At 37.9% G+C, this 26,443-nt stretch overlaps 1 protein-coding gene across 1 annotated transcript in view; it reads right to left on the bottom strand.

Moving 5' to 3' along the window:
* The window catches only part of clpb (caseinolytic mitochondrial matrix peptidase chaperone subunit B), a 192,121-nt gene that overhangs the window by 132,500 nt on the left and 33,178 nt on the right, over positions 1 to 26,443 (bottom strand). The window contains exon 4 of the mRNA XM_039745656.1: positions 2,589 to 2,692. Coding sequence (XP_039601590.1) covers positions 2,589 to 2,692 — 104 coding nt within the window. The remainder of the gene's footprint in view (positions 1 to 2,588; positions 2,693 to 26,443) is intronic.

Genomic DNA, 26,443 nt, shown 5'->3' with positions numbered 1-26,443 from the left:
AAACTAAAGTGCACGTAGTCTTTAAACAAAAATCAAATAAACACTTTCACAAAAGGTTCAAGGATGATACAATAGCTTCCATGGTGCAGCGGTAGGAATTGCTGACTTACAATAAAGAGTCCCCCAGTTCGATCCTGACTGCCTCGTATATTTACTGTTTTGAATAGTGAGTTGCTCTTATTGTTAATATTATACAATAAACACATACATTTGATTTGCGTCTGTAACAGCCACTGTATTAAATGTATAGTACTTGTAAAAGTTACCAATTTTTTTTCAATTTTATTCTCTCAGTCACGATCACGATACATACTAATACCGCCCCCCCCCCTAGGGATCTGACGCTGTTACTTTTTATCTGAAACTGGAAATAACTGTAGATGTGTGTAGTGTTTTGAGACAAATGAACTGGACATTCTCTGATGTGGATGGATAAAAGCTGACACACAAACGCTGGCGAATCTGCCTTATTTGTATCTCATTGTCACTTGATTTTTTTTTATTCAGTTTTATTGAGTGTTCCCGCTTACGCTGAATTAGCATGCGCCTTAAGGCCCATGATGTCAAAGCCGCACTGACAAATAAACAGAGACATAGATATATATGATATTTGGAATTATTCATTTTATGACCTTATAGTAGATTTCGGAAAACATTGTGGCATGGATGCAACATTATTCATATTCATTCGCGTACCTTCTTGCAGTTGTAATCAACAACCGCATTTTTTTTTCCCCCCGCTCTTGGCCAGTCTGCACAGGACACCAGGACATGCAGAGGAAAGAATGTTGAGCCATGAACACTCTTCTTTTCTAAGTGGACCACGTACATGCCTTGCACAGTACATGTGCTTTAATCACCACCAGGTCAAGCTTGTTATAGCACAAGCAACCGGCCACCTGCATGCTGTTGCTAGCACTGAATAAGCTTGCGCCTTCTGGTATAAGCGTGCAGCACCGGGGAAAAAAATAGAGACAAATATATGTGACATTTTGAAGAAATCATTGTATGACCTGAGTAGTATCAATCAGAAAACATCATCGCACTAATGCAATATTATTTGAAAACGAACAGATTGGGTGCAAATTTGTTACTTGTAAAAGTTAGCTTTTTCAACTTTTATTTTCTCAGTCTCGTTCACGCTCTCCCTCCCCTCCTGATCTGACCCTACCTAACTGCAGCAATGTACAGAGACATCCTGGATGAAAACCTGCTCCAGAGCGCTCTTGACCTTAGACCTGGGTGACGGTTCATCTTTCATCAGGACAACGACCTGAAGCACACAGCCAAGATATCAAAGGAGTGGCTTCAGGACAACTCTGTGAATGTCCTTGAGTGGCCCAGCCAGAGCCCAGACTTGAATCCGATTGAACATCTCTGGAGAGATCTTAAAATGGCTGTGCACCAACGCTTCCCATCCAACCTGATGGAGCTTGAGAGGTGCTGCAAAGAGGAATGGGCAAAACAGGTCAAGAATAGGTGTGCCAAGCTTGTGGCATCATATTAAAAAAGACTTGAGGCTGTAATTGCTGCCAAAGGTGCATCGACAAAGTACTGAGCAAAGGCTGTGAATACTTATGTACATGTGATTTCTCAGTTTTTTTACTTTTAATAAATTTAAACCACAAGTAAACTTTTTTCATGTTGTCATTATGGGGTGTTTTGTGTAGAATTCTGAGGAAAAAAATGAATTTAATCAATTTTGGAATAAGGCTGTAACATAACAAAATGTGGAAAAAGTGATGTGCTGTGAATACTTTCCGGATGCACTGTATGTACTACAAATACCTTTGGGTCCTGGGTCTCATAAGTAAAGAATACATTTTACTATATCCATAAGCTTTTTGTAAATTTCTAATCACTCTTATTTATTTTGCATTTTACCCACCTATACCCTTCTGAGCTACCTACCTACCTAGAGAATAGTGTAGAAAAATAAACCCTTTCTGATATCACTGAATGTAATAGGGAAGAGGAAAAAAAATTGAGCATACACAGTGGTAGATAAAATAAAACAAATCCTCATCAATCACAAACACAGTGTGTGCTCCTGCCCAACTATACAATGAACAATAATGTACTTTAACGTTTTACTTTCAGGTCCTCCCTGGATGGAGTTTGCATGTTCTTCCCGTGTCTGCGTGGGTTTCCTCCGGGTGCTCCGGTTTCCTCCCACAGTCCAAAGACATGCAGGTTAGATGCACTGGCGATTCTAAATTGTCCCTAGCGTGTGCTTGGTGTATGTGTGGGTGTGCCCTGTGGTGGGCTGGCGCCCTACCCAGGGTTTGTTTCCTGCCTTGTGCCCTGTGTTGGATGGGATTGGCTCCTGAAGACCCCCCGTGACCCTGTAGTTAGGATATAGTGGGTTGGATATTGGATGGATGGATAACGTTTTACTTTGATTAAATTAACGTGCTGCACCAAAAGATCAGTTGGTTTCTTATTAAGATAACAGAAAAAAGTAAAAAGAAAGTAAGTTTATCTGCTTGTTGTAAATTAATGAGTTACTATTTCAGATAAAATTACTTTTTTAAAAATTTTGTTTATAACCTTACGTAATTAGTTGTAAAAAATAAACATTATATTACCTTCCAAAGAGTGAATACTTTTCTGCCTGGACATATCATAGACATTACTGAACTCATCTCCAAGGTCTGGATCTGCTCCAGCTGCTAATAGCTCTTTCACCACTCTAAAAAAAAAGAAATAAAAAGCAGCCTTAGGAAATCAAACTAAACTTTTATTACAAATATGAAAATAGACAAAATGTAGTAGTTTCCTTGAGGATCTCACTAATTTGTAAAGATACACCTTGAAGAGCATATTGACTAACTGCATTATAGTCTGGAATGGCAACAAGATTCAATGCCATGTAGCAGTAGACAGAAATATCACTGGATTCATGCTACAAGTCATACAGTATAAAACATGTATGTACATATCAGGCATCACATGCCACAACAACAAACTGTTTGTCCCAGAAATCCAGAAAATGATATTGTCTTTTTTGTATCTGGAAATAAAATGGCAATACATATTGGGGGGGTGGGTTCAGCATGTTTTTAAAATTAGATGGTTGCTGCTGTTTAAAACAGAAATAGCACTGCATTGTAGTAGGAAATTACATTAATTACAGGGCAAACACAAAAAAATGGGTGTCCTACATTTTATAGTAAAATTGTCCAAACTTTAATTACTAACCACAATGTGCACCAAAAATTCCTTCTTGAATTCTTTTCTCTGTCATCGTACAGATCTGTAACATAAAAGCACTTATAAGCCTGTTTCACATAGAAACCTGGCTAAGCCATGAATTTACTTGAAATTGCTTATTAAGACATTTCAGGGTGACATGGAAACTTCCAGGATTAAGATTGTTCAACAGATATGGGTAAAGTATTGTCTACATGAAGAAAGGTTGGCAAGGACCACTGGATATATTTGAGACACAGACAATACAATGACTTAAAAAGAAATCCAAATGCAGAGCAACAAGGATCTAAATTCATATGCTTTGTACCATTCCCAAATACAGGTAAAATTCCGTTACAACGAACTTCCAGGGACCTAAAAAATATTTTGTCATAATGAAAATTTCATTGTAATGAGATTCTGTATTTATACCTATAGTGCTTTCTTTAACTTGTGTCCAAGCATCTGCAATCATTTCAATAGCTTATTTCTCGTTAATTTTAATCTTCTCCTGTCTACAAGTTATGCTGACGAGAATTTTTCCCAAGAGAGTTTAGAAACCTCATATTTTCTTGAATGAGTGCCGCATGAATAGGAATGTTTCTTGAACAAGCATCACTGAACCACATAAAAACTGCTTTTTCGACATCTTCAAATGCAGCAGTTCACATACATTTGCAACCCAAGATTTTTCTTCTTTTTTGCTCGGTCTTTTAAGAAAGTTGACAGTGTCGATGGCGAAATTCTGAATTCACTGGCAACGTCTTTTTTCTATTTGCTGCAATCGAGAGCTGCAAAAATGTAAAGTTTTTTTCTAATACGAACTGTTATTGTTTTTTCGTGTCTGCCATTTCTATAGGAGGGTGACAATGAGTTAAATTCCAATGGATGTTTATCAAATGTTGACGAGCAATAAGCAAAAGGTATCACTGAAAACCACCAAAAATGAAAACAGCAAAAAAACAGTATGAGCAATGTTGAAGCAAGACATTTTTTTTTTACATGTTTCTGTCAGGGATCGTTGTGCACAACTGAGCTGTGACCAGAGAAAAAAACTGCTCTGTGGATGATTCATTCAGACATTTCAAGGTCTTTTGGGCACTTCGTTGTAATGCAAGTATCTGCTGAATGTACTTCATAGTAATGAGATTTCTATAGACTTGTGTCATATGGGGAAACTGTCGGTACCATAAAAATACTTCGTTGTAATGAAAATTTCGTTGTAAAGATATTCGTTGTAATGGAATTTTACCTGTATTGCAATATACACATTGTCATGTGCGTGCATTTGGGGATAAACTTAAGGGCTTGGTTAATTATATCACTCTCCAGGAACACACGAAGGCACTAAGCAATAATGATTTCTCTTCTCCTTTCCCCAGAAAGAAAAGATTGACTTGCCTCCAACCATGATGTCACTTCCAGGGTTACACCACCTGGACCCATCTCTTCCTCCCAGAAACCATCAAATCCGGAAACATAGCAATCTTGTGCATACTCCCATGAACTTCTCAAGAAGTCTCAACAAATGCACTTTTTAAATATATGAGATTCACCTTTTGAGGTGCCCCAGACCCTTTATAATTGTCTGTCTTGTCTTTATAGTGGCACTGTCAGCAGGATCAATCAGGAAAATGATGGAACCCCAGGACATCATAGGCTTGCTCCATCGGATGGCTGTGGAAATTTAGGTGCTAGAAGTCCAGGTGGGGAAACAACAAACCCAACTCTCCGAGACAGCATTATATAGCCACACACGGATCGCTCTCCAGAAAGACCTACAGATAGGTCCATCACAGGTAGTAAATCTCGATGGGGATATTGAAACATATTTTCCTGTTTTCTAGAGAACCACTACCCATCATCACTGCGATCGTGCTGCGTGGACACATATACCAGCAGCATTCCCTTGACTGCCGGCAGAGCAGGCTTACTACGACCTCAAGAAGACTAATGCAGGCAACTATGATCAGTTAAAATCAGAGGTGCTGGGATGGGATCACTCCCGACCAGTAGGCGAGAGCTTGCCATGAGTGGACCATTGACCCTGACATCCCAGCCAGGTCCCATGGTTACAAGATCTGGAGATGAGTGGGCCAATGGCTGAAACTGTAAACTGACTCTTCCAAATAAATTGCGGAGTGTGTTGACTGTGATTTTTTGGTACAAGCCCTTCCAGAACATCTAGCCCGTCCGGCCCGGAGGCAAGAATATAACAGCATGGACAGCCTGATTGCAGCCATTGAACATCACTGCCTCACCTCCCAAGTAGAGAGGATCAGTAGACATATGGACATCTACAAGCCTTATCGGGGACATACCGGTCCTTTGAAACCCACTCGATGCAATATTGAACCTATGGTGTGACAGGAGAGATCCTCAACATCACCCTGTTGCTACAAGTGTGGAGAACTTACCCATACCATACCTAACTAGCCCCACTTCGGTAAGCCTATGGACTGAAGCTGGGAAAAAGGGGAGAGGTATTGTTTTTTTGCTAATCCGTTGCCTCTACCCAAGGATGAGGTGGTTGTGGTTAATGGTCATAAGGTGTCAGCTTTGATTAATTCTGGAAGGAACATTTCCATTGTTGCTTGCTGTTCTATACTTTCGCAACAATGGAAAAGCGGGATGACTAGTCTAACCAGTATTCACTGGGAAACTCGTTGGTATAGATCTTCCCAGTTAATTATTACTTATAAAGGTTATGCAGAAAATTCAGGTGGCTATGATGCACAGCCCACCTTATCCAGTAATCCTTGGGAGGGGCTGGTCGAATTGTATAAGCAAAAGTATATAACCCACCTCTAGGTAGAAAGCAGGACTAGTTATGGTTGGTGACAACTTGCCACAAGTTGTTCCCATGCCACTTATACAGCCAGGTGATGACCAAATTTATAGCACTACTCAATGGGACGAGATATACCTATGTCACAATCTGCTGATGTAAGTGAGGCTGAAGACATGATGATTCAGGACATAACTCCACCCATTGTCTCAATCAATTATATTTTCACTTTAGACAAACTCAGCTTGTTTAAACAGGAACAATGGAATGATGATTCCTTAAAATTTGCTTTGAATGCCGTTGTTCTGATTGATGGTGCTGCACTTTGTTTTGATTTGCTCTATTGGGTAGTGTAAAGAATGGCCGGGGCCCATGCCTGGCAGTGACGCCACTGGAACATACAGTATGTACCGGGGGGCAAGGATGGGAAACCCAGTATCTCCCCCTGGATGCTAGATGGCAGCCTCCCTGGGTTGCAGCGGTGCATCAGACTCCCCCAGGGCTTCATGGAGGTTGGAGTTCTGTGCAGCCCTGTTGGGTTCCGCAGACGCTGCCAGGGGGTGCTGCTGGCCACTTTTGGGCACTGATTTCGCCACACCCGAAAGTGCAGCCGGATGTCGGCAATCAAGCACCCGGGTACCCAATTAAAGGAGCCGGCGACCACCTGCCCGCGGCCAGAGTCGGGTGGAGGAGGAGTGGTGGTGCCGGAAGAGAGGAGTGTGGTGTGCTTATTTTGTGTGTTTGTACACTGGGGACTGTGTTGTGCCTCCCGTGTTGGGTCAGGCTCCTACAGTGGAACCTCGAACCACGTTCAAAGTAGGTTACAACCAAAAAGTTTGCCAAACTTTTGCATCTGTTCATGACCACACACTTGGGTGACAAACAAGCCAGTTTCCCTTCTCGTTCATACGCGCCAATGATTTCCGCACGTATTCAGTATTCTGTGCATTTTCTGTGAACTCTTTGTGCTCTATTTCGTTTCCCTTTTGCTTCGTACGCGCTGGTGATTTTTGAAGGACCATGATGCTCTTGTTCCTGTCCCTCTCATTGACAATCCAGTTGAGCAATTAGGGGTGGATATTATAGGACCCCAGAACCCTTGGCCAGAGGCCAAAAATACATTTAAGTTATGGCAGATTATGTTATACGATACCCGGAAGAGTGGCTAATTCAAAAAACCATTGCATAGGAACTTGTCGGGGTCTTTGAGAGGGTTGGCATCCCTGAAGAAATCTTAACAGATCCAGGGATGCCATTTACCTTAGATATGTTCAGGGAGGTTTTCAAATTACTCTGTATTAAGCATGTGAAAACCTCTGTGTATCATCATCCCCAGACAGATGGTTTAGTGACACGATCAAATGCTCAAATAGATCTGTAAAGTGGTCAGCGAGGATGGAAGGAACTGGGATCACTTACTTCCCCGCATCTTGTTTGCCTACTGGGAGGTGCCATAAGCCTCCACGGGCTTCTCCTCCTTTGATTTATTATATGGACGATGACCCCAGGGTATTTTGGACATCTTAAAAGAAGGTTGGGAAGAGGAGACCTATCCTTCTGTAAATATTCTGTAATATATCACACAGTTATGTGATAGATTTGGTAAGATCAGGCCCATCTTAAAGGAAAACACTGAACATGCCCAATCAATACAGGTTCGTTATTCCGAGAGTTATTATGAGAGTTTTGACCCAGGAACCGTGTTATGGTTCTTATTTCCATGTCCCACTCTAAATTATTGGCTCAACAATAATTAAACAACCAAATAGACAACCAGCCGAGTGAGTGTATCATGTCAAACTCCTGATGCTGTGGAAGGAAAGGGATTCTGATCCCTGCTCCACTTCATCTCGCTCCTTCTTTGCCAGTTGTGTCCAATAATTTTAACTTAGTTTCTGATTTAACACCTGTACAAAGACAAGATCTTGAAGAAGTTATCTTGTCCATTCTGGATGTTGTCAATGAGAAACCCAGAAGAACCTCCTTGATTGTGCACATTGTTATAGAGCTGGGTGTCATCATCTGAGATACGCCCATATTGCCTCCTCAAGGACAAACATGCTGTCGAAATAGAAATTAAACGCATATTGGACTTGGAGGTAATAGAGGAAAGTTTCAGTCCTTGGCCCAGTCCCATTGTCTTTGTCTCTAAGCCTGACAGAAACTGGCACTTCTGCAATGATTTCCGCCGGCTTAATCTCGGTTTAAAGCCTACCCGATGCCCCAAGTGAATGAACTCCTTGAGAGGCACGAACGGGCAAAGTACTTGACCACTTTAGACATGACGAAAGGGTACTGGCATATTCCCTTAGTGAAATCTGCAAAGGAAAATGTCTGAGTTCAGTACCCCTAGGGTTCAATGGAAGTATACGATCCTTCCATTCGGTTTGCACGGGGCACCCACGACTTTCCAGCATCTGATGTACAGATTGCTCTGACCCCACCAAACCTACAGTACCGCCCATCTGGATGACATAGTCATTTATTCCGACACATGGATGGACCATACACAACAGGTACATGTAGTGCTCCATGCACTAAGCGATGCCAGCCTACAAATTAATGCAAAAAAACATTTTTTGGGTCAAACGAGGCAAAATATTTGGGCTACTTAGTGCCGGGGAACAGTATGACCACTGTGTTCAAAATGGCTGCCTGTTCAAGAACTAAGTACAAACTTTCCTAGGACTAGTGGGATACTACTGCCAGTTTGTACCTCTGTCCTCAGAGAGAGCTGCCCCTTTAACTGATCTGACAAAGAAACGCGCTCCCAATTCTGTGGTATGGGATGAAAAAACAGACAATGTATTCTGTGACCTTAATGAGGCCCATACGTCAACACCTGTACTAATAATAATTTTTCTTTACCTCTTATATTGCAGACTGATGTTTCAGAAACAGACTTGGGTGCCGTGTTGAGCCAAAGCATCGATGGTGTTGAACACCTCTTGATGTACTTAAGTCAGAAACTTTTGGATTAGGAGATCAGGTATGCAGCATTGGACAGAGAGGCTCTGGTGATCAAATGGGTTATTAACAAGCTATGGTATTACCTCCTGGGACGTGAGTTCACCCTGGTGACCCTGGTGACTGTCCTTACAGTAGATGGCCCTGCACAAGGAGTCTAATCATTGTGTGACCAGGTGGTTTCTGGACCTGCAGCCTTTTCGGTTTAAAGTTTAACATCACCGGAATACGCTCCACGCCAACGCTAATGCATTGTCTCATGTTTATGACCTCACAGTTCGGATCACCCAATCTAATGGATTTTGGCTAAATTGGGGGTGGGTTGGGATCCGTCACATTCATGCGCTTGGGGATCAACTTAAAGGCTTGGTTAATTATATTACTCCCCCAGAAGATAAGAGGGTGCTAAGCAATAATGATTTCTCTTCTCCTTTCCCCTCTGCAGACAGAAAGATTGACATGCCTCCATCCCTGCCTTCACTTCCTCCTCTCAGAAGCCACCAAAGCTGGAAATGTAGCCATCTTGTGCAGACTCCGTGAACTTCTGAAGTCGTCTCAAAAACTGTGCTGAATACGCTTTTTTTACGCACCTTTAACATTTTTTCAATATAAGGGGTTTGCCTTTTGAGGTGCTCCAGACCCCACACAGTTGATGTGCTGTGAGGCGCCTATCACACCAGCTGTTGACCATCAGTATCTTTTCTTTTGATTAGGTTGTAATTTTGGGCTTGCCACGTTGCTTCCTATCAATGTTTCTTCCAGTTTCCAGTTGCCTTTGGATTGTGTAGAATACCATACTCACTGACATTTGGATTGTTTTGCAATTTCTATACATGAAAGGCCTACACTTCTAAGACTAATGATGTTCTGCCTCATTTCATTTGTTAATTTCCATCTTCTTGCTATTATCACTGGAATATTGTCCAATTCTGCTTTAAGACAGACAAAGGGTTTTTAAGTAATCAAAAGAAGTTGGGACACCTCAGCAAATTTTTTGCTTTAATTTCTGCAGAACATCAGTAGGTTGTAACCTAACAGCTGTTCCCTAAAGAAGGCCCATTTGTGATATTCTGATATTTCCGTTATTTGCAGTTTTTGGAAGCCTAAAGTTTAAATTTAAACCTCTGGCAGATTAGGTCATTCATTAAGTTTAAGAAAAAAAGTGGAAAAACTAAGGCGTTTTAAAACTTTTGTCTGGTAGTGTACATACAATGCACATACACACATTTCAGTCATGGATTTTATCTTTACAAATCCAGATGTACAACACTCTTCAATTAACATTACAGCTACATCTAAAGCTTGTGACATTTAAATCTATAAATGCCTTTGTCTCATGCCTTTATCTTACACATGGTATAACTTCATATACTATATAGAGAGTGTACCATATTTGCACAGTGTTCACCTTTAAGATTTGAAGGATGAATACAACTATTGCAGAAGGCAGACATTTTAACTATAGTACTTAGAAACTTTGGAATGACATGCCAGCTGATGTAAAAGATGTCCCATCAACCCCAGAATTTAAATCAATTTAAGGTATTTCTACACATAGCATATACTATTGCTTGTGTGTAACAACCTGATATTTAGAGTTTTAAAATACAGAATGCACTTCCAGTTATACCCTGAACCATAATTAACACCATTAACAAGAAGAAATGGTACAGTTCCCGTAGCAGTATTTCCTCGATGAACACGCTTAAGCATTTTCTTTGTATCCAGTGAAAACTATCAGTGGGGGTCTTTTATTGTGCAACGGGGATAGTTTTTTCATTGTCTGGAAGGAGACCTACATATTATAGGGAATAGGAGTTGCTTTGCTAGATTTCCACAGATTCTTAATACCTACCCCAGAGTGTCATGAAGGCGGAGTACGCATTGTTGCAATGGGTCTGGGCAGTGATCCGAGAAGAGCACTGATCCTAGAAAGCACTTCTACAAACAAAGGCACCCCAAACTGGAGTGACATTAGAAAGGCAATAAAGAACAAAAATGAAAGGAGAAGGCGGCTTTAATACAAAACTAAAAGTAAGAGTTGGGAAGTAGGCCTATGTCTTTCCATGTCTGCTTATTCTAGTATTGTGTTTTTCTTTTTTTTCTATAAAATATAACTAAAAAACACATTCTAACTTAAATTATCACAACTATGTCATTATCACAGAATCACTTAATACTATATATTTTTAAACATATATACATGTTTACTCTGGGTCTAAAGTAATATAATGATTTACTTCTCTGCCATATAAATTACTCATTTTAAAAAAGCCAAGATTTTCTGCATGCTCAGCATTTTCGATTAATACATTTCTTGAGATTACAAATGATTCAATTTAAAGAGCCACGTCTGTGCATGATGTAAAAAGTTTTAAAAACAAAAAAGAATTAAGTGCTCCATATGTAAAATGCGGCATTTTTTAATTAAACCTGAATGGTATCAATTAGACAAAACTGAGTTCTGACTTCAATCACTCTTAAATATCAGTTCTTTGCCTCCTAAACGACATGGGCCCAGCATGAATAAAATCATTGCCATAGGTCTTCTGCTCACAAAGAAAAGTACTTTACTTCACATAAACCTTTGTGACATTAGTAACATTTTCCCTGTTCTAGAGTCTCATCTCTTTGGTACTCGTTTTCTTGAACTCTGTTCAGTTTACCTGTAAAACACTTTCAGTCCTCACTTTTAAATCAAGGATATGGAACAAAATTGAAATCCCTGCTTTAACTATGTCACATTTGTTTCTGGCACTTTAGACTGTATTATACTGTATTCTGAACTATGTCCATTACTGATAACAGTTTTCATTCAAGTTGATATTTCCTACAGTTGTATGTAAGCTAATTAAATTGTGATTTTCTTTTCCATCTAAATAAATAATAATAAATAAATCTTAAACAATAAGAAATATCTACAGACCTCTACAATAAAAAAAAAATCAGAATGTGACTACTTAGATGTTGTATTCTACCCACATGATGGATGCTAAACAGACCACGGTGCAAGCAAATAGCTTTCTAAATTGTACAAACATTAGCACTGAGTCTACCTGTGTAACAACATTGTCTTTTATGAGAACAGTACTTTATTTTCTATTTACCTAGTGCTTCCAATGTATTACTGCTTCCAACAAGTACTGTATTTTAGGATAAACTTGTAACATTCATGTAAACATTACCCGCACTCCACTTCCCATTTACATCTGAACCCCCCATTCTTGCTAAAGAATCCATCCAGCCTTTACTCTCTTTATAATTTTACACTTCTCTCTTTAATATTTATTAATTAGAAGGGATTCAGCTCCTTAATTCTTTTCTTACTTTTCAAGCCCTGAAGTCTTGGAATAAGCCTAGTGGCTCTTAATTTTTTTGTTAGTGTTGTTACTGTGTGTCCTTTCCTGTAATAATGAAATGACCTCAATTGTGAGTTACACAGCTTTTGCATAACTTTTAAATTATTTTTGTTGATCTGTTGACTGACTGAAAGAATGAAGAATTCAGCAGAAATCTAATCATAAAAATTTGCACATGTCCAGGTTAGACACAACCTAAATCTGTGAAGTCCCACCACTGGTTAGTGAAATTTCTAAAAGAAAAATTAATCCTGTGGTTAATGACACACTCTGAGCAAATATGTCATACAGTAATCCCTTCACATTCGTGGTTTCAGGTTATTCGTGAGTTGTCCATGAACAATAAATGGGAATACTGTATTTTTGGAGCTTGCCAAAAGATTATAGAAGCTTGAAAATGATGTGTAGGCCAAAATACATAAAAAATATTGAAAATTATTTCTATCAAATAAAAATCATGTACTGTATAAATACTAGCCAATGTACACAGCGTTGCATACGTATATCTGCAAAATGGGTTAAGGAAAGGAAGCACCTGTCATCCAGACTGTCTCTTCATCAATACCTCTGCTTTTGTGAATTTATTCTTTAGGGTCCAACTGGATTCTAGAATTGTGGTAACTCCTTGGTGGGTCACAACCATGAATGTTGTCATGTTTGATTCATCCTCTTAGTTCAAAGTGGACAGTCTGGAGTGTTTAAATTATGAAGAAAAGCCCACAAAGCAGTAGTTAAAAAACAACCCTTTAATTCTCCTTTGTGTTGCACTGCACTTTCACTGTTGATCAAGCCTCATCCAACACCACCCTGCAAAAGCGCACCGTACTCCCTTTTTATTACAGCAGACAGAAGCAACATTGTTTGAGTAAGCAATGTTAAGCTCTAGTCAGTTTGTCTGCTAGTCTGACTTTAGTCTTGTCTTTAGGATGTTTTACTTCCTCTGAGCCAGCAGGTGGCACTGGCATGTGAACTGCAGAACATAGGATAAAAAGACCAAGGTCACAATTTTGGGTTCCAAAGCAGTCTACCTTGTCCTTATGATCCTAGACAGCAACTATGCAAAATTTGGTCTGGATTGGTTAAAGGGTGTAGGATTATAAAGAGAACATACAAACAAACAGATATTCTACCTGATTATCCGGGAGAGAATCATAGCAGAAACATTCCAAACATGACCAACTGTTAAGTATCTGGTCATTACATAGGAAGCAATGCGAACACAGAATAAGCTAACACAGAAATGCATTAATTGTACATTTATCTATAATAGGAGATACTGTACCAAAAAAAAATCTTAGACTGAGTGAAGCATGTACACATATACTGTACACACTCACTAACTCTTAGAAACTCACACATTTACTTAAGATGTTTTGCCTCTGTAAAATATTTGTAGCACTTGTTAGTGCTGCCTTTATTGTATTTTGTAAAAGTGTAAAACAAGTCGTTTACTGTCTCCTAGAGAGTAGGAGCAGGAGTATAGCTTCCATTAGAAGGACAAGAATTATCATAGTAGGTATGCTTTAAATTCAAAGCAAAACATTACATTAGCCATCATACTATTAAAAAATATATAAGAAATTGTATTTTTTAATTTCTTTATAACTTCTGAAAATGAATTATTAAATAGTTTTGTAAAACTATATCTTTGTAAAAATTAAATTATCTTTATCCCCTAAATATTCCTTCTTCATCACCTCCACCATCACACCCTTATTGGGCTTTTTTTTTTTTTTAACTCCAGGCTAAGTTAAGTTTTTGCCTCCACACCAGTCAATCGGAACAGTCAACAACCGTTCCACACCACTGAAAACTACTGTTTCTGTCAAAGGGCCAGAGAGGAAGATAGGGACTCCACACTCTGATATAGTGTAAACAAAAGCTCCCATGCTGCCTCTTCTAACCGCCCCCTATGTACTCTACATCAAAGCAAGATAAACAGTGTACTCCCCTTCAAAAGATGGGAGAGGAGATGGGAATGAACAGAGGGGCTGACTACAGCAGTGCAAAAGAGGTCATGACTTGAGCTTGTCAAGGCAGACATCAAGTCTGCACCACACACAAACTCGGCACACGAGGGCAAATCTCATCTTTCAAGCCTGAAGAAGTACTTCTCTAATGTAGGAAGTAATGTGTTCAACCCTTCTCCTTCAGTATACATGACAGAAAGGGCAAGTGGATGGCAATAAAGGCACAGAGATGTATTTAGAAAAATGACTATAACACTAAAAATATTACCTCACGGTAAATACTACCATGGTCTATAATTAAAGTGAAATGAAAAATGACTTTGAGAAAGTTCTTGAAAGCACATAAAATCTATTATCTGATCTGGATTTTGCTGCTTTGAAACTACATGTACTAAAATGCAGAGCAACTGTTTATAAAGTTTAGTCAAGAGTGTGACTCATGGCTTTTGACCCCTCTACTCAATGGCAATCGTACTGTTGTGACAATACATTGCATCTTCTGAAAGTAAGCATATCAAACTACTCATAATTAATTATAATTTAAGGTTGGGCATTTACCAAATGAAAATTTGCAGTTTCACATTACATTTCACTAAATGAATTTTAAAGAACCCCCAACTAAAACATAACAGCATATTTCAGTCTAGAGAAGTGCAGATTTTCCATTAAAGGCTATAGCATTACTAATCTGAAATTGTGTTTAATTTCAAATTCAAATTGTATTTAGGGTGCACCAAGTCTTGAATTTAAATTGGGAATTAAAACTTGCACAGCATCAATATGTTGGCCAGAGGTGCTTTTAAAAAAATATATATATATGTACTTGACATTGTCTTAAATATTGGTAGTGGGCAGAAACGTAAGAAAAATATATGTACTTTTTTAGACAACAGTAATAAGTAGAATAATTGTTTAATTAGCTTAAATTTTACTAATTTAATGTTCTGAGTAAAAAATTACAAGCCTCTTCCTTGAAAGTTTAAAAATCAAGTTAAATAAAGCGTTATGTGACCAAAAAAGGGTACAGAATAGGAAAGACACCAGCAAATGCCTATAATCAGGCACTACTTAGGGTCAATTATCATAAAGATGATTCCATGAATAGATTTCACGGTCTAATCCATTCAGTTATGCAATCTAGGAATTTACTAGTATGCTCCTTATTTCTGACCCTGTCTATTACCATACCAGGTTTGTAGGAAGTTAAACTCTACCCAGTGGCTTCTGGTGCAATTCTGGAAAAAAACCTCTACAGAGCATTATTTATTTAGTGTAGTGCTCACTCATCCATATGTATGCATATCCCCACCTCATTACACAGACCTAGTGTAGTGATGCTAATTATTATAACGTACAAGGTTTTGAGAGGAGCATACAAACTTGGAGTAATCCAACACAGATCTGACAGAAATTTAATATATCAGCATTAACATAAACTGGACCAGGGTCAAATCCAGATACTTCAGACTGTGAAGCTATAGTAGTATTCTCTTTAACACTTGTAATTGTCATTTTGCCTTCAAAAAGTTTTCATTTAAGATGTTTCTAAAATTTTTGGAGCAGTTTTAAAATGGTGTAAGGCATTATACATATTGATTCTCTGATTTATTAAGTGAACCTATTTTTTCCCCATTTAAAGCTCTAAGGGTGATGAAGCTTAGCATGGTTAAGCTAAGCACATGTTAAGAAACTGTTCCAGATTCCATGGCAATCCAGCCCATTATTCAACTGTGTCTACAGAAGGGCTGCAATGATGGAAGGTTTCCATAGTAACAATTCCCTTAATATAAGGCAAATTCATGGTTGTATATGGACTTCATTCAAAATGAGACTTTTTAGTTATTTGTTTTAGCAAGCACTGTGAATTTACAAAGAAAGTAAAATGACATGTTATCAATACTGTGTGTGTTACCACAAGTCTCTTTACATGGGCACATTCACTTTCACTGTGTTTGTTAGCATTTGCACAATTTTTCCAAAACTTTGGGCAATTTGCACTGAAGATTCCTAGGTACAAGTGACGATTAGTAAAAATGAATGAGACACAGTTTTAAAATGATTATCTGATGCATTTAAGGAAAATGTTCACCAACATCTATATCATCCATGTGAAAAACTAATTGGACCCCCTGAATTTAATACTTGGTTGTGCCACCACTAGCTAAATTGGGGCCTAAAGAGTAATCTTCTCTTTGGCCCTCCACCCCAACTGCTCCTCCATGAATTCATTATATTAATATTTCATATAACAGCTTTAATTTGAACAATAAACAAACATAATAAATACATCACAAACTTAACTGAAACTTTTTAAATACAAATAAAATTACATGTTTACATTAATCAAATTTGGAAAGTAAATGTATAGGGGTTTCTTCAGTCTCTTTGTTGCATATCACAAAAGCACACGTCTACATTTTATGAAGAAAATGTAATTTATTAGGTCATCATACATATGCTTCTGTGCAAGGTTTGAGTTGATGCTGATGACAACCAAGCTGCTCATAAATTCATAAATTTAGACTTTAATGGTATTTAATGATAATGATATACCATCTGTTTCTTTTATAAATGAAGGCCTAATGAGAATAATTTACTCTCTCTATATAAAATCCTAAGCCTAAAAGTGCAACGATTTTATGTCATGTTTTTTGTCACACTTTAAATTGGACTTATTTTAAAACCTACACACACACATATATATATATATATATATATATATATATATATATATATATATATATATATATATATATATATATATATATATATATATATATATATATATATACACATACATATACACAGTATATATACTAGCAGAATACCCGTGCTTCGCAGCGGAAAAGTAGTGTGTAAAAGAAGTTATGAAAAAGAAAAGGAAAAATTTTTAAAAATAACGTAACATGATTGTTAATGTAATTGTTTTGTAATTGATATGAGTGTTGTTGTCATATCTATATCTATATCTATATATATATATATACATGCGCTTGGCAGCGGAGAAGTAAAAAGAAAAGGAAACATTTTAATAATAACGTAACATGATTGACAACGTAATTGTTTTGTCATTGTCATGAGTGTTGCTGGCATATATATATATATATATATATATATATATATATATATATATATATATATACACACACGTGTACATATATACACACACACATACAGTGGTGTGAAAAACTATTAAGCCCCCTTCCTGATTTCTTATTCTATTATTATTATTAATAATTAATATCTATAATATTTATAATTAATTATCTATTATTAATTATTTATTATTATTGACAATGTAATTGTTTTGTCATTGTCATGAGTGTTGCTGGCATATATATATATATATATATACACACACATGTGTACATATATACACACACACATACAGTGGTGTGAAAAACTATTCGCCCCTTCCTGATTTCTTATTCTTTTGCATGTTTGTCACACAAAATGTTTCTGATCAAACACATTTAACCATTAGTCAAATATAACACAAGTAAACACAAAATGCAGTTTTTAAATGATGGTTTTTATTATTTAGGGAGAAAAAAAATCCCTTTTTTTTTCCTTTGCTTGGAATTGAAAGTGTGATTAAATGCACTATTTTTAAAGACTAAATTCAACTTCCATTCCTACCAAAGATATTTCTGGCGACTAAATAGAACCTACTTATATCCAAAAATCGAGCTATTGAGCTGTCGCCTGCCTGCCTGAATAAGTCACCCTCAATTCGCTCGTTCTTTTTTACCGTTCATTTAATCATGGCTAGTGGCGGAAAAATTTATAAACTGGAAGGAGGATTACACTGAGTATGGCTTTACCAAAACAATTATTGATGGCGAATCAATTATTCATAAAGATTCAATTGGTGATCTGTTTTTCTGTGTTAACCTCATATTTTTTCATAAATGAATCGGAAAATAAATCGGGAAGCGCTGATGAATGTAATCGGTGTACCAGGAAATCATGCATTGACAGAAGTTCCCCTTTGCTTGGAACTGAAAGTGTGATTAAATGCATTATTTTTTAACGCGTTATGGAGCACATGCATCGAAGCTTCTCAGCTGTGCTTGTGCTAAGAAAAGGAAAGATTTTAAAAATAACGTAACACGATTGTCAATGTAACCTTTTGTAAGTAGTGCCTGGAGGATTCAGTGTGGAGAAACTCTAGAGACAGCGTGTGTATTAACTTGTGGATTTTTCTGTGAGTATTGGGTAGCAGCGTGATAAAGTCACTTCTGTAAGACTGCGTTAGCTGTGGAGCTCAGCTCTGAGCGAAATGAGGTGAATGGGAGGGGAGATGATGACGTGACTACCCCACCCGCCTTAACTGTCAATCCCCCACAAACAGTCTCTCGGAATTTGCATAAGCACAGCCCTTTACCTGCAATTTTAACTTAGTTACAAAGTGAACAAAACTCTCGTTTATATCCTGCGTCCTCTCATTAAACTTGTATAATTGGTGATCTGTTTTTCTGTGTTAAGCTCATATTTTTTCATACTTCTTCTCAAACCAAGGGGGTGCGAGGGTAAAATGAATCGGGAAACGCTGATGAATGTAATTGGTGTACCAGGAAATCATGCATTGACAGAAGTTCCCCTTTGCTTGGAATTGAAAGTGTGATTAAATGCATTATTTTTTAACGCGTTATGGAGCACATGCATCGAAGCTTCTCAGCTGTGCTTGTGCTAAGAAAAGGAAACATTTTAAAAATAATGTAACACGATTGTCAATGTAACCTTTTGTAAGTAGTGCCTGGAGGATTCAGTGTGGAGAAACTCTACAGACAGCATGTGTATTATTAACTTGTGGATTTTTCTGTGAGTATTTGGTAGCAGCGTCACAAAGTCACTTCTGTAAGACTGCGTTAGCTGTGGAGCTCAGCTCAGAGCGAAATGAGGTGAATGGGAGGGGAGATGATGACGTGACTCCCCCACCCGCCTTAACTGTCAATCCCCCACAAACACAGTCTCACGGAATCTGCATAAGCACAGCCCTTTACCTGCAATTTTAACTTAGTTACAAAGTGATCAAAACTCTCGTTTATATCCTGCGTCCTCTCATTAAACTTGTATTGATTGATTGATTGATCCCGCATTACCTGTGGGCATCACAAACGCCAGCGGCAGCGTGTCTATGAACTTAATTTAAACTTTAGGTTTACACCGTGCTTTCTTTCCGAAGTAGCAGCACTCATGAATATGGTTGTATATGTCACTTGCTCGCTTATTATTGTTTTGCTGCCTTCTCAATTATATAATGCATGTTTTCTTCAGCGCTTTTTGGAGCTCTTCCTGGTTTTCTACGTACTGTGTTGACAGTCAGTTCACATGATTACGTGGGAGGCGTGATGATGTCACCTAAACTCCCCCACGGCTTTCGAAAGCTCAACTCCATTACAGTATATGGAGAAATATACCTTCCAGTTATGACCATTCCGGGTAGAATTTCAAAATGAAACCTGCCCAACTTTTTTAAGGAAGCTGTAAGGAATGAGCCTGCCAAATTTCAGCCTTCTACCTACACAGAAAGTTGGAGAATTAGTGATGAGTCAGTCAGTGAGTCAGTCAGTCAGTGAGGGCTTTGCCTTTTATTAGTGTATATATATATATATATATATATATATATATATATATATATATATATATATATATATATATATATGTATGTTTGGTATCATTCTTTTTAGAATTTATCAAACTTTAATGTGATGCTGTTAGATTTTCAGATTCTTATTCCGTTTTTAAATTTGTAACAAAGGCGCTATATAGGCGCCTGACCCGACCCAGATGGACACGGAGGCACGTATAAAAAACACAAAGACTTTATTTTTACTATTTAAAATTACTGTCTGAATTGGGTGGTCTATAACACACTCTTAAAATAAGACCTCTTTCCCTAATATTTTCCAGGTGAAGCCACATGTCCTCACTAAGATGGGGCTCATTATCCAACTGAGGAGGACTTACATTTAAATTTGGTTTGGCATAAACAGCAACCCCACCTCCTATTCTGTTCTGTCTATCCTTCCTAAAAAATGTGTATCCCTCTATGTTACACTCATCCCCATCTTTGTTATTTAGCCAGATTTCCGTTATTGCTATAATATCATAATTATGCTCTGCTACATACAACTCCAACTAACTTACCTTATTTTTGATACTTCTAGCATTAAGGCAAGCTATTGTTAATGTGTTACCCCTTCTACTTTTAAATGCTTGCTTAGAATTTACATTACTATACATTTTTATTTCTAAACCATTGTTTGTTCCCCCATGTATAGATCTAAACCGATCTATAATAACAATTATAATAAAATAAAAACTACTAATACTACGACTGAACATGCTTAATAAACAATGCATTACATTCAGAGTTAAATTAAGCTGAATGTTTAGATATTTAAAAAATTACCATGTTAAAACTTAAAATTTATCTAAACTTCATTTTGTCCTTCAACAGCAGATAACAATAAAACAATAACTGTAAATCAGTAACGTTAGGAACAAATAAAATTAACCAACAATTTGAAGTTAATCTGAGCTAATTGTTCTTTTTTTATGTCAAACTTACAGTACATGAGTGCAACTTAGCCAATAACAAACTAGTAAGAAAGAGTATGTGTGTTGATGAAATTTACAAACGTGTCCTTAATACAACACATAGAGCATTTAATATGTCAAATAAGGTTAGCAGCCTTTAAAATCTGCATAGGTATTGAAGTATACAAGGCGGTAATAAATAATCCACAGCTATGTGTCAGATAGGTACTGTAACATCAGATAATATTATTAAAACACTCAATATCAAAATTATTACACATAATGTTACTGCTACTCCTTTGTTACTCAAGTAAAAGGCTCTACTTACTAACTTACTTACTGTAACATTTGCTACCTTACTGGAAGTTGGGCAAATTTAAATTGCTAAGCACACCTGCAAGTGCAGCATGAGCTGATTCTTCATGCTTTTGTTTTTTTTTTCTTCTCTGTGCTTCTGACTGGTGCTGACTTGAAGCCATCAATTCATTAATGGAAAATTAACACAACATTGATTATCAGTCACATTAATTTGACGATTCATGAAACACAAGTCGAATAGAGTCAAACTGCGAACCTTCCGAGCTCTGCTCCGTTAAAGAGGTTGATGCTTTACATTACACTTCAGTAATGTTACGCTGTATGCTGGTTATACTATACCTAAGATTACTTATACTTCGATCACAGGCCTGACGCACAGTGTGTGATGTGCGTATAGAAAGGGCTGGCTCCAGTGCCCACTAATAGCAGCAACAACTGCAACTGCAGCTTCTAGTAATAAGAGATCAGTCTTTCATCACAGTGAAGAAATGCTGGACCACTCTTTTCCACAGAATTGTTTTGATTCACCCACACTGAAGGGTTTTTGACCATGAACTGCCCATTTAAGGTCCCTGGTAGAGAGATAGAATTCATGCTTCCCTCAATTATGGCAAATGACCCAGGCTCTGAAGCAGCAGAGCATCCCCACACCATCACACTACCACCATCATATTTGAGCGTGGGCATGATGATCTTATTGTGGAAAGCTGTGTTAGCTTTACGCCACATGTAACAGGACCAGTGTCTTCCAAAATGTTCCACATTTGACTCATCAGTCCACAGAGCATTATCTCAAACGTTTCTGCGGTAATCAAGGTGTTTTTGGCAAATGTTAAGACAAACCTTTATTTTCTTTTTCTTAGCAGTGTTTTTCACCTTGCTGCTCTCCCATTGATACCATTTTTCCTAGCAGCTTTCTAATAGGAGAACCATGAAAGTTGACATTAACTGAGTTGAGGCATGTAGTTCCTTAGATGATTGTCTAAGTTCTTCTGTGACTTCCCATAACAGTGGTCTATGTGCTCTTGGAGTAATTTTGTTTGGCTGGCCACTCCTGGGCAGATTTTCCACTGTTCCAAATGTTCTCCACTTGGAGATGATGGCTCTCATGGTGGTTTACTGGAAATTCCGGGTTTCAGAGATTGCTTTGTAACCCTTTCCTGACCTATTTCTCATGTCTCCTGGAATTTATTTTGATAGAGGCATGGTATGCTGTTTGTTAAAACCTTTTAGGGTTCTACTTAAGTGATGTTTAAATTCAATAGGGTTGACAGAGATCAATGCTTGTGCATGTCTAGCCTACTTTAACCCGCTTTCATTTAAATTTGGTTCACTGGTTTATTTGGTTCATTGATTACGAGGGCAATTACTTTTCACAAGAAGGATTTAGGTGTAGGTGAACTTATTTCCTTCAATAAACCAAATTATCTTTTAAAAATGTGTCTCAGAAAATACTCATTACAAATTTTCTGTTTCTATGCACCCTGCTTATCAATGTACTTGACAAAATGAAATTTTACCAGTCCAATGTGAAACAGTTCATTATTTTGCTCTGCAAAAGTTATACTATGAATGTATAGCTGTTTCTCCCTGAAAATAATCATTCATTTTTTCTGTGTAAGATATCACCAAGGAAACCTTTATTCTAGAGAAAGGGCAATATTTTTGCAACCACAAAATGGAGCAGTAAGTCTTTGGAAGCTCTTTTGTATACTGACAATGTCTCATTTTACAATATGTAAAAAGTGAGAGATACAGTTAGTCCGCAAAATTGAGTATCCAATATATTATGGGTTGGTTTGAAAAGTTAATTTTCAAAATGAAGTACCCGTGGAAAACTAAAAGAGTAACATACATAAGTATGTATCATTAGTATTTATTATTATTTCTTATTTAGCTTATGCCTTTATCCAAGGTAACAGCATTTGAGATACAACTGGTTACTTTAGTTTTTCGAATTAGAGTTCAGGCAGATGAAGTGACTTGGTCATGGTCACACAGTATCAGTAGCGGGATCTGATCCCACAATACCAGACTGCCTACATATTATATATGGAATGTTAGACAATGACAGAAATTGCAAACAAAACATCAAAAAACGTATTCACTTATCAGATTGTGCACCTCCTTGGGATCTCAAAGTAATAAAACTATCATCAAAAACTGAGTTTTAACATTTTGGGAACTCTGTTTAAGCAAGATTTAAGTGTGAAATATTATATAACAGCACTAAAGGATTTTTTTGTGTAACAGATGTAAATGGATCAATTAATTTATTTCATTGTATACAGAAACGTTCATATAGAGTATGTATCATTATTAAGAGTACTTGTTAGAGAAAAAAAAAACCTGATATGATTATTTACTATTAATACATGAATACTTGGCTCAGTAGTGTGATATTATTATCCAGAAATAAAAGCAAAGAAAAAGATGTTTTTAGTACAACAGTCATGCAACTCACTTGTTGCAAAGGCAAACAAGTGTCTTTGCCAAGTGAATAATTAACATATGTACTATGAAGAGTGCCAGAAGAACTTATCATACAATTGAGAGGCAGCTACTATTTAATAAAATGCTACTGTTTGTGTGTGTGTGTGTGTGTGTGTGTGTGTGTGTGTTCGTGTGTGTGTGTTCAATCAAAGCTGTTTGGCTCTGGTGATGTGACTGACAGAGGAAGTGCCAGGCAAGAGTAGTTGAGACACACAAGGAGGGGTAAAGATGTAGAAGGCCTACTGAGAGTAACCTTTAATGACTGGAAGTATTCACCAGCCCATCTACCATTGGCTGGTACATTTACTAAAAAAAAAGCTGACAGGAGATGAACAAGGTGCCTCAAAATGACAGAGTCTGTAAGGCAGGTTTTATGGGTATGCTAGAGACAGAAAAAGTGGCAGGCAATAGAGATTAAGGCATTCAAGGATACAGAGGAAAAGTTTACAAGGAACACTGAAGATACATGAACGGCAATAGATAAAGTATTTTTTAAATGTAATCGATTAAATATCTTTAACAGATAACATGGCTAGTATTTTATAAAAAAACATCAAATGTTAACAATCATAAAATTTTGCAAAACAAGTTATTAAATAAGTTTGTATATTATGTAAGCATTATAAAGCTGACATTTTCAAATCTGCACTTCTTCTAATGCCAAACTACTTAAGGCTGATCCATCCATCCATTATCCAACCCGCTGTATCCTAACACAGGGTCACGGGGGTCTGCTGGAGCCAATCCCAGCCAACACAGTGTGCAAGGCAGGAACAAATCCCCAGGCAGGGCGCCAGCCCACCGCAGGACACACGCACACACACACACACACACCAAGCACACACTAGGGACAATTTAGGATCGCCAATGCACCTAATCTATACTAATAAAAGGCAAAGCCCTCACTCACTCACTCACTCACTCACTGACTCATCACTAATTCTCCAACTTCCCGTGTGGGTGGAAGGCTGAAATTTGGCAGGTTCATTCCTTACAGCTTCCTTACAAAAGTTGGGCAGGTTTTATATCGAAATTCTACGCGTAATGGTCATAACTGGAAGCAGTTTTTCTCCATTTACTGTAATGGAGATGAGCTTCAACGCCGTGGGGGCGGAGTTTCGTGTGACATCATCACGCCTCCCACGTAATCACGCAGTACATAGAAAACCAGGAAGACCTCAAAAAAGCGCTTAAGAAAACATGCATTATATAATTGAGAAGGCAGCGAAACAATAAGAAGCGAGCGAGTGACATATACAACCATATTCATGAGTTCTGCTACTTCGGAAACAAAGCACGATGTAAACCTACACTTTAAATTAAGTTCATAGACAAGCTGCCGCTGGCGTTTGTAATTTAGTGCCCACCCATATAAGGCCGTCCGTCAGCGGCAATCCAATAGCAAACTGCCACGGGTAAATATTCACGGGTGAAGGACTGTGCTTATGCAGAGGAAGATGAGATGGTCAGGGTGGTGTTTGGTACAAACTCAGCGAAACTGCGAGAGAAAGTTTTAAGTGCCAGGACTAAGGTAACATTAAATACAGCCATGGACATAGCACGAGATGGCACCAGCACAGCTGGGAACCTTCGATGCATGTACACCGAGTGGCTCACGTGAACTGGCACAGTGCACAGATAAAAAGCAACAGTTCCAAAGAGCTGAACAAAACCGAATTACACAATTGAAAAGGCAGCAAAAATATGAAGCGCCTGATAAGCATATTCATAAATCCAACTACTGCGGAAACAAAGCACACGGTGGAAAAAGTCAATGTCCCGCTAAAGGAAGACCGTGTAAAAAAAACCCGTGCATGCAGTGTGTCAGGTCTCAGATAAAGAAGAAGACGAGCTGTTTATTGATGCAGTAAGAAGCGAATCGATGAATGAAACCTGTCATCTTTACAACGATTGACAAACACGGAATGTAACTTGAACACAACACATCCTACAAATACGAACCTGATTGAAAGAAATAATGATAATCAAATCCTTGATGACAGCAACACTCACAAAACAAATACTGTATATTGACAGTCATGTTACGTTATTTTTAAAATGTTCCCTTTTCTTTTTCTACCTTTTTTAACACACTACTTCTCCGCTGCGATACGGGGTATATATATATGTATATATATATACCGATCTACATACTCGAATAATGGATACTTTATTCGCCATCAATGATTGTTTTGGTAAAGCCATACTCAGTGTATTCATTAGATGAGCGGTAAAAAGTAAGAGCGAGGAGGATGACTCATTGAGGCATGCAGGCTGTAGTGCTTGCGACAACTCTATCTGAATTGCGCGATCACATTTGAAACAATATATCTTTTCAAGTTCTATTTAGTCCATATGTGTCAAACTCAAGGGCGCGGGCCACATCCGCCCGCGTGTAATTATATCCGCCCGAGATCATTTTATATACTGTATTATTGTTATTAATGGCCCGGGTATATGAAGCGCTGGTAACACAATAAACTACAGATCCCATAATGCAGCGCTTCAGCTGCCTTGCGAACACTTACGCGTTAATCAAGTCTACCTTATGATGCTGCAAGTTATTGCGAAGCTAGAGTTATTGCGCACTGAGTTTGCACGGCGCTTTGGTGACTTTGAAGAACAAAAAGTCCGTCTACATGCGGCTCGAACCTTGTGCATGTTTGGTAGCACATATCTGTGTAAGAAGCTCTTCTCAGTGATAAAGACTAACAAAACAGCGCACAGGAGTCGCCTCACTGATGAGCACCTGCAATCCATCCTGAGAATCTCCACAACACAGAACCTCACACCAAACAGAAACGAACTTG

Source organism: Polypterus senegalus, chromosome 2, assembly GCF_016835505.1.
Source record: "Polypterus senegalus isolate Bchr_013 chromosome 2, ASM1683550v1, whole genome shotgun sequence".
In the NCBI taxonomy this organism is placed as follows: Eukaryota; Metazoa; Chordata; class Cladistia; order Polypteriformes; family Polypteridae; genus Polypterus; species Polypterus senegalus.
This window is presented reverse-complemented; position numbering and strand designations above follow the sequence as displayed.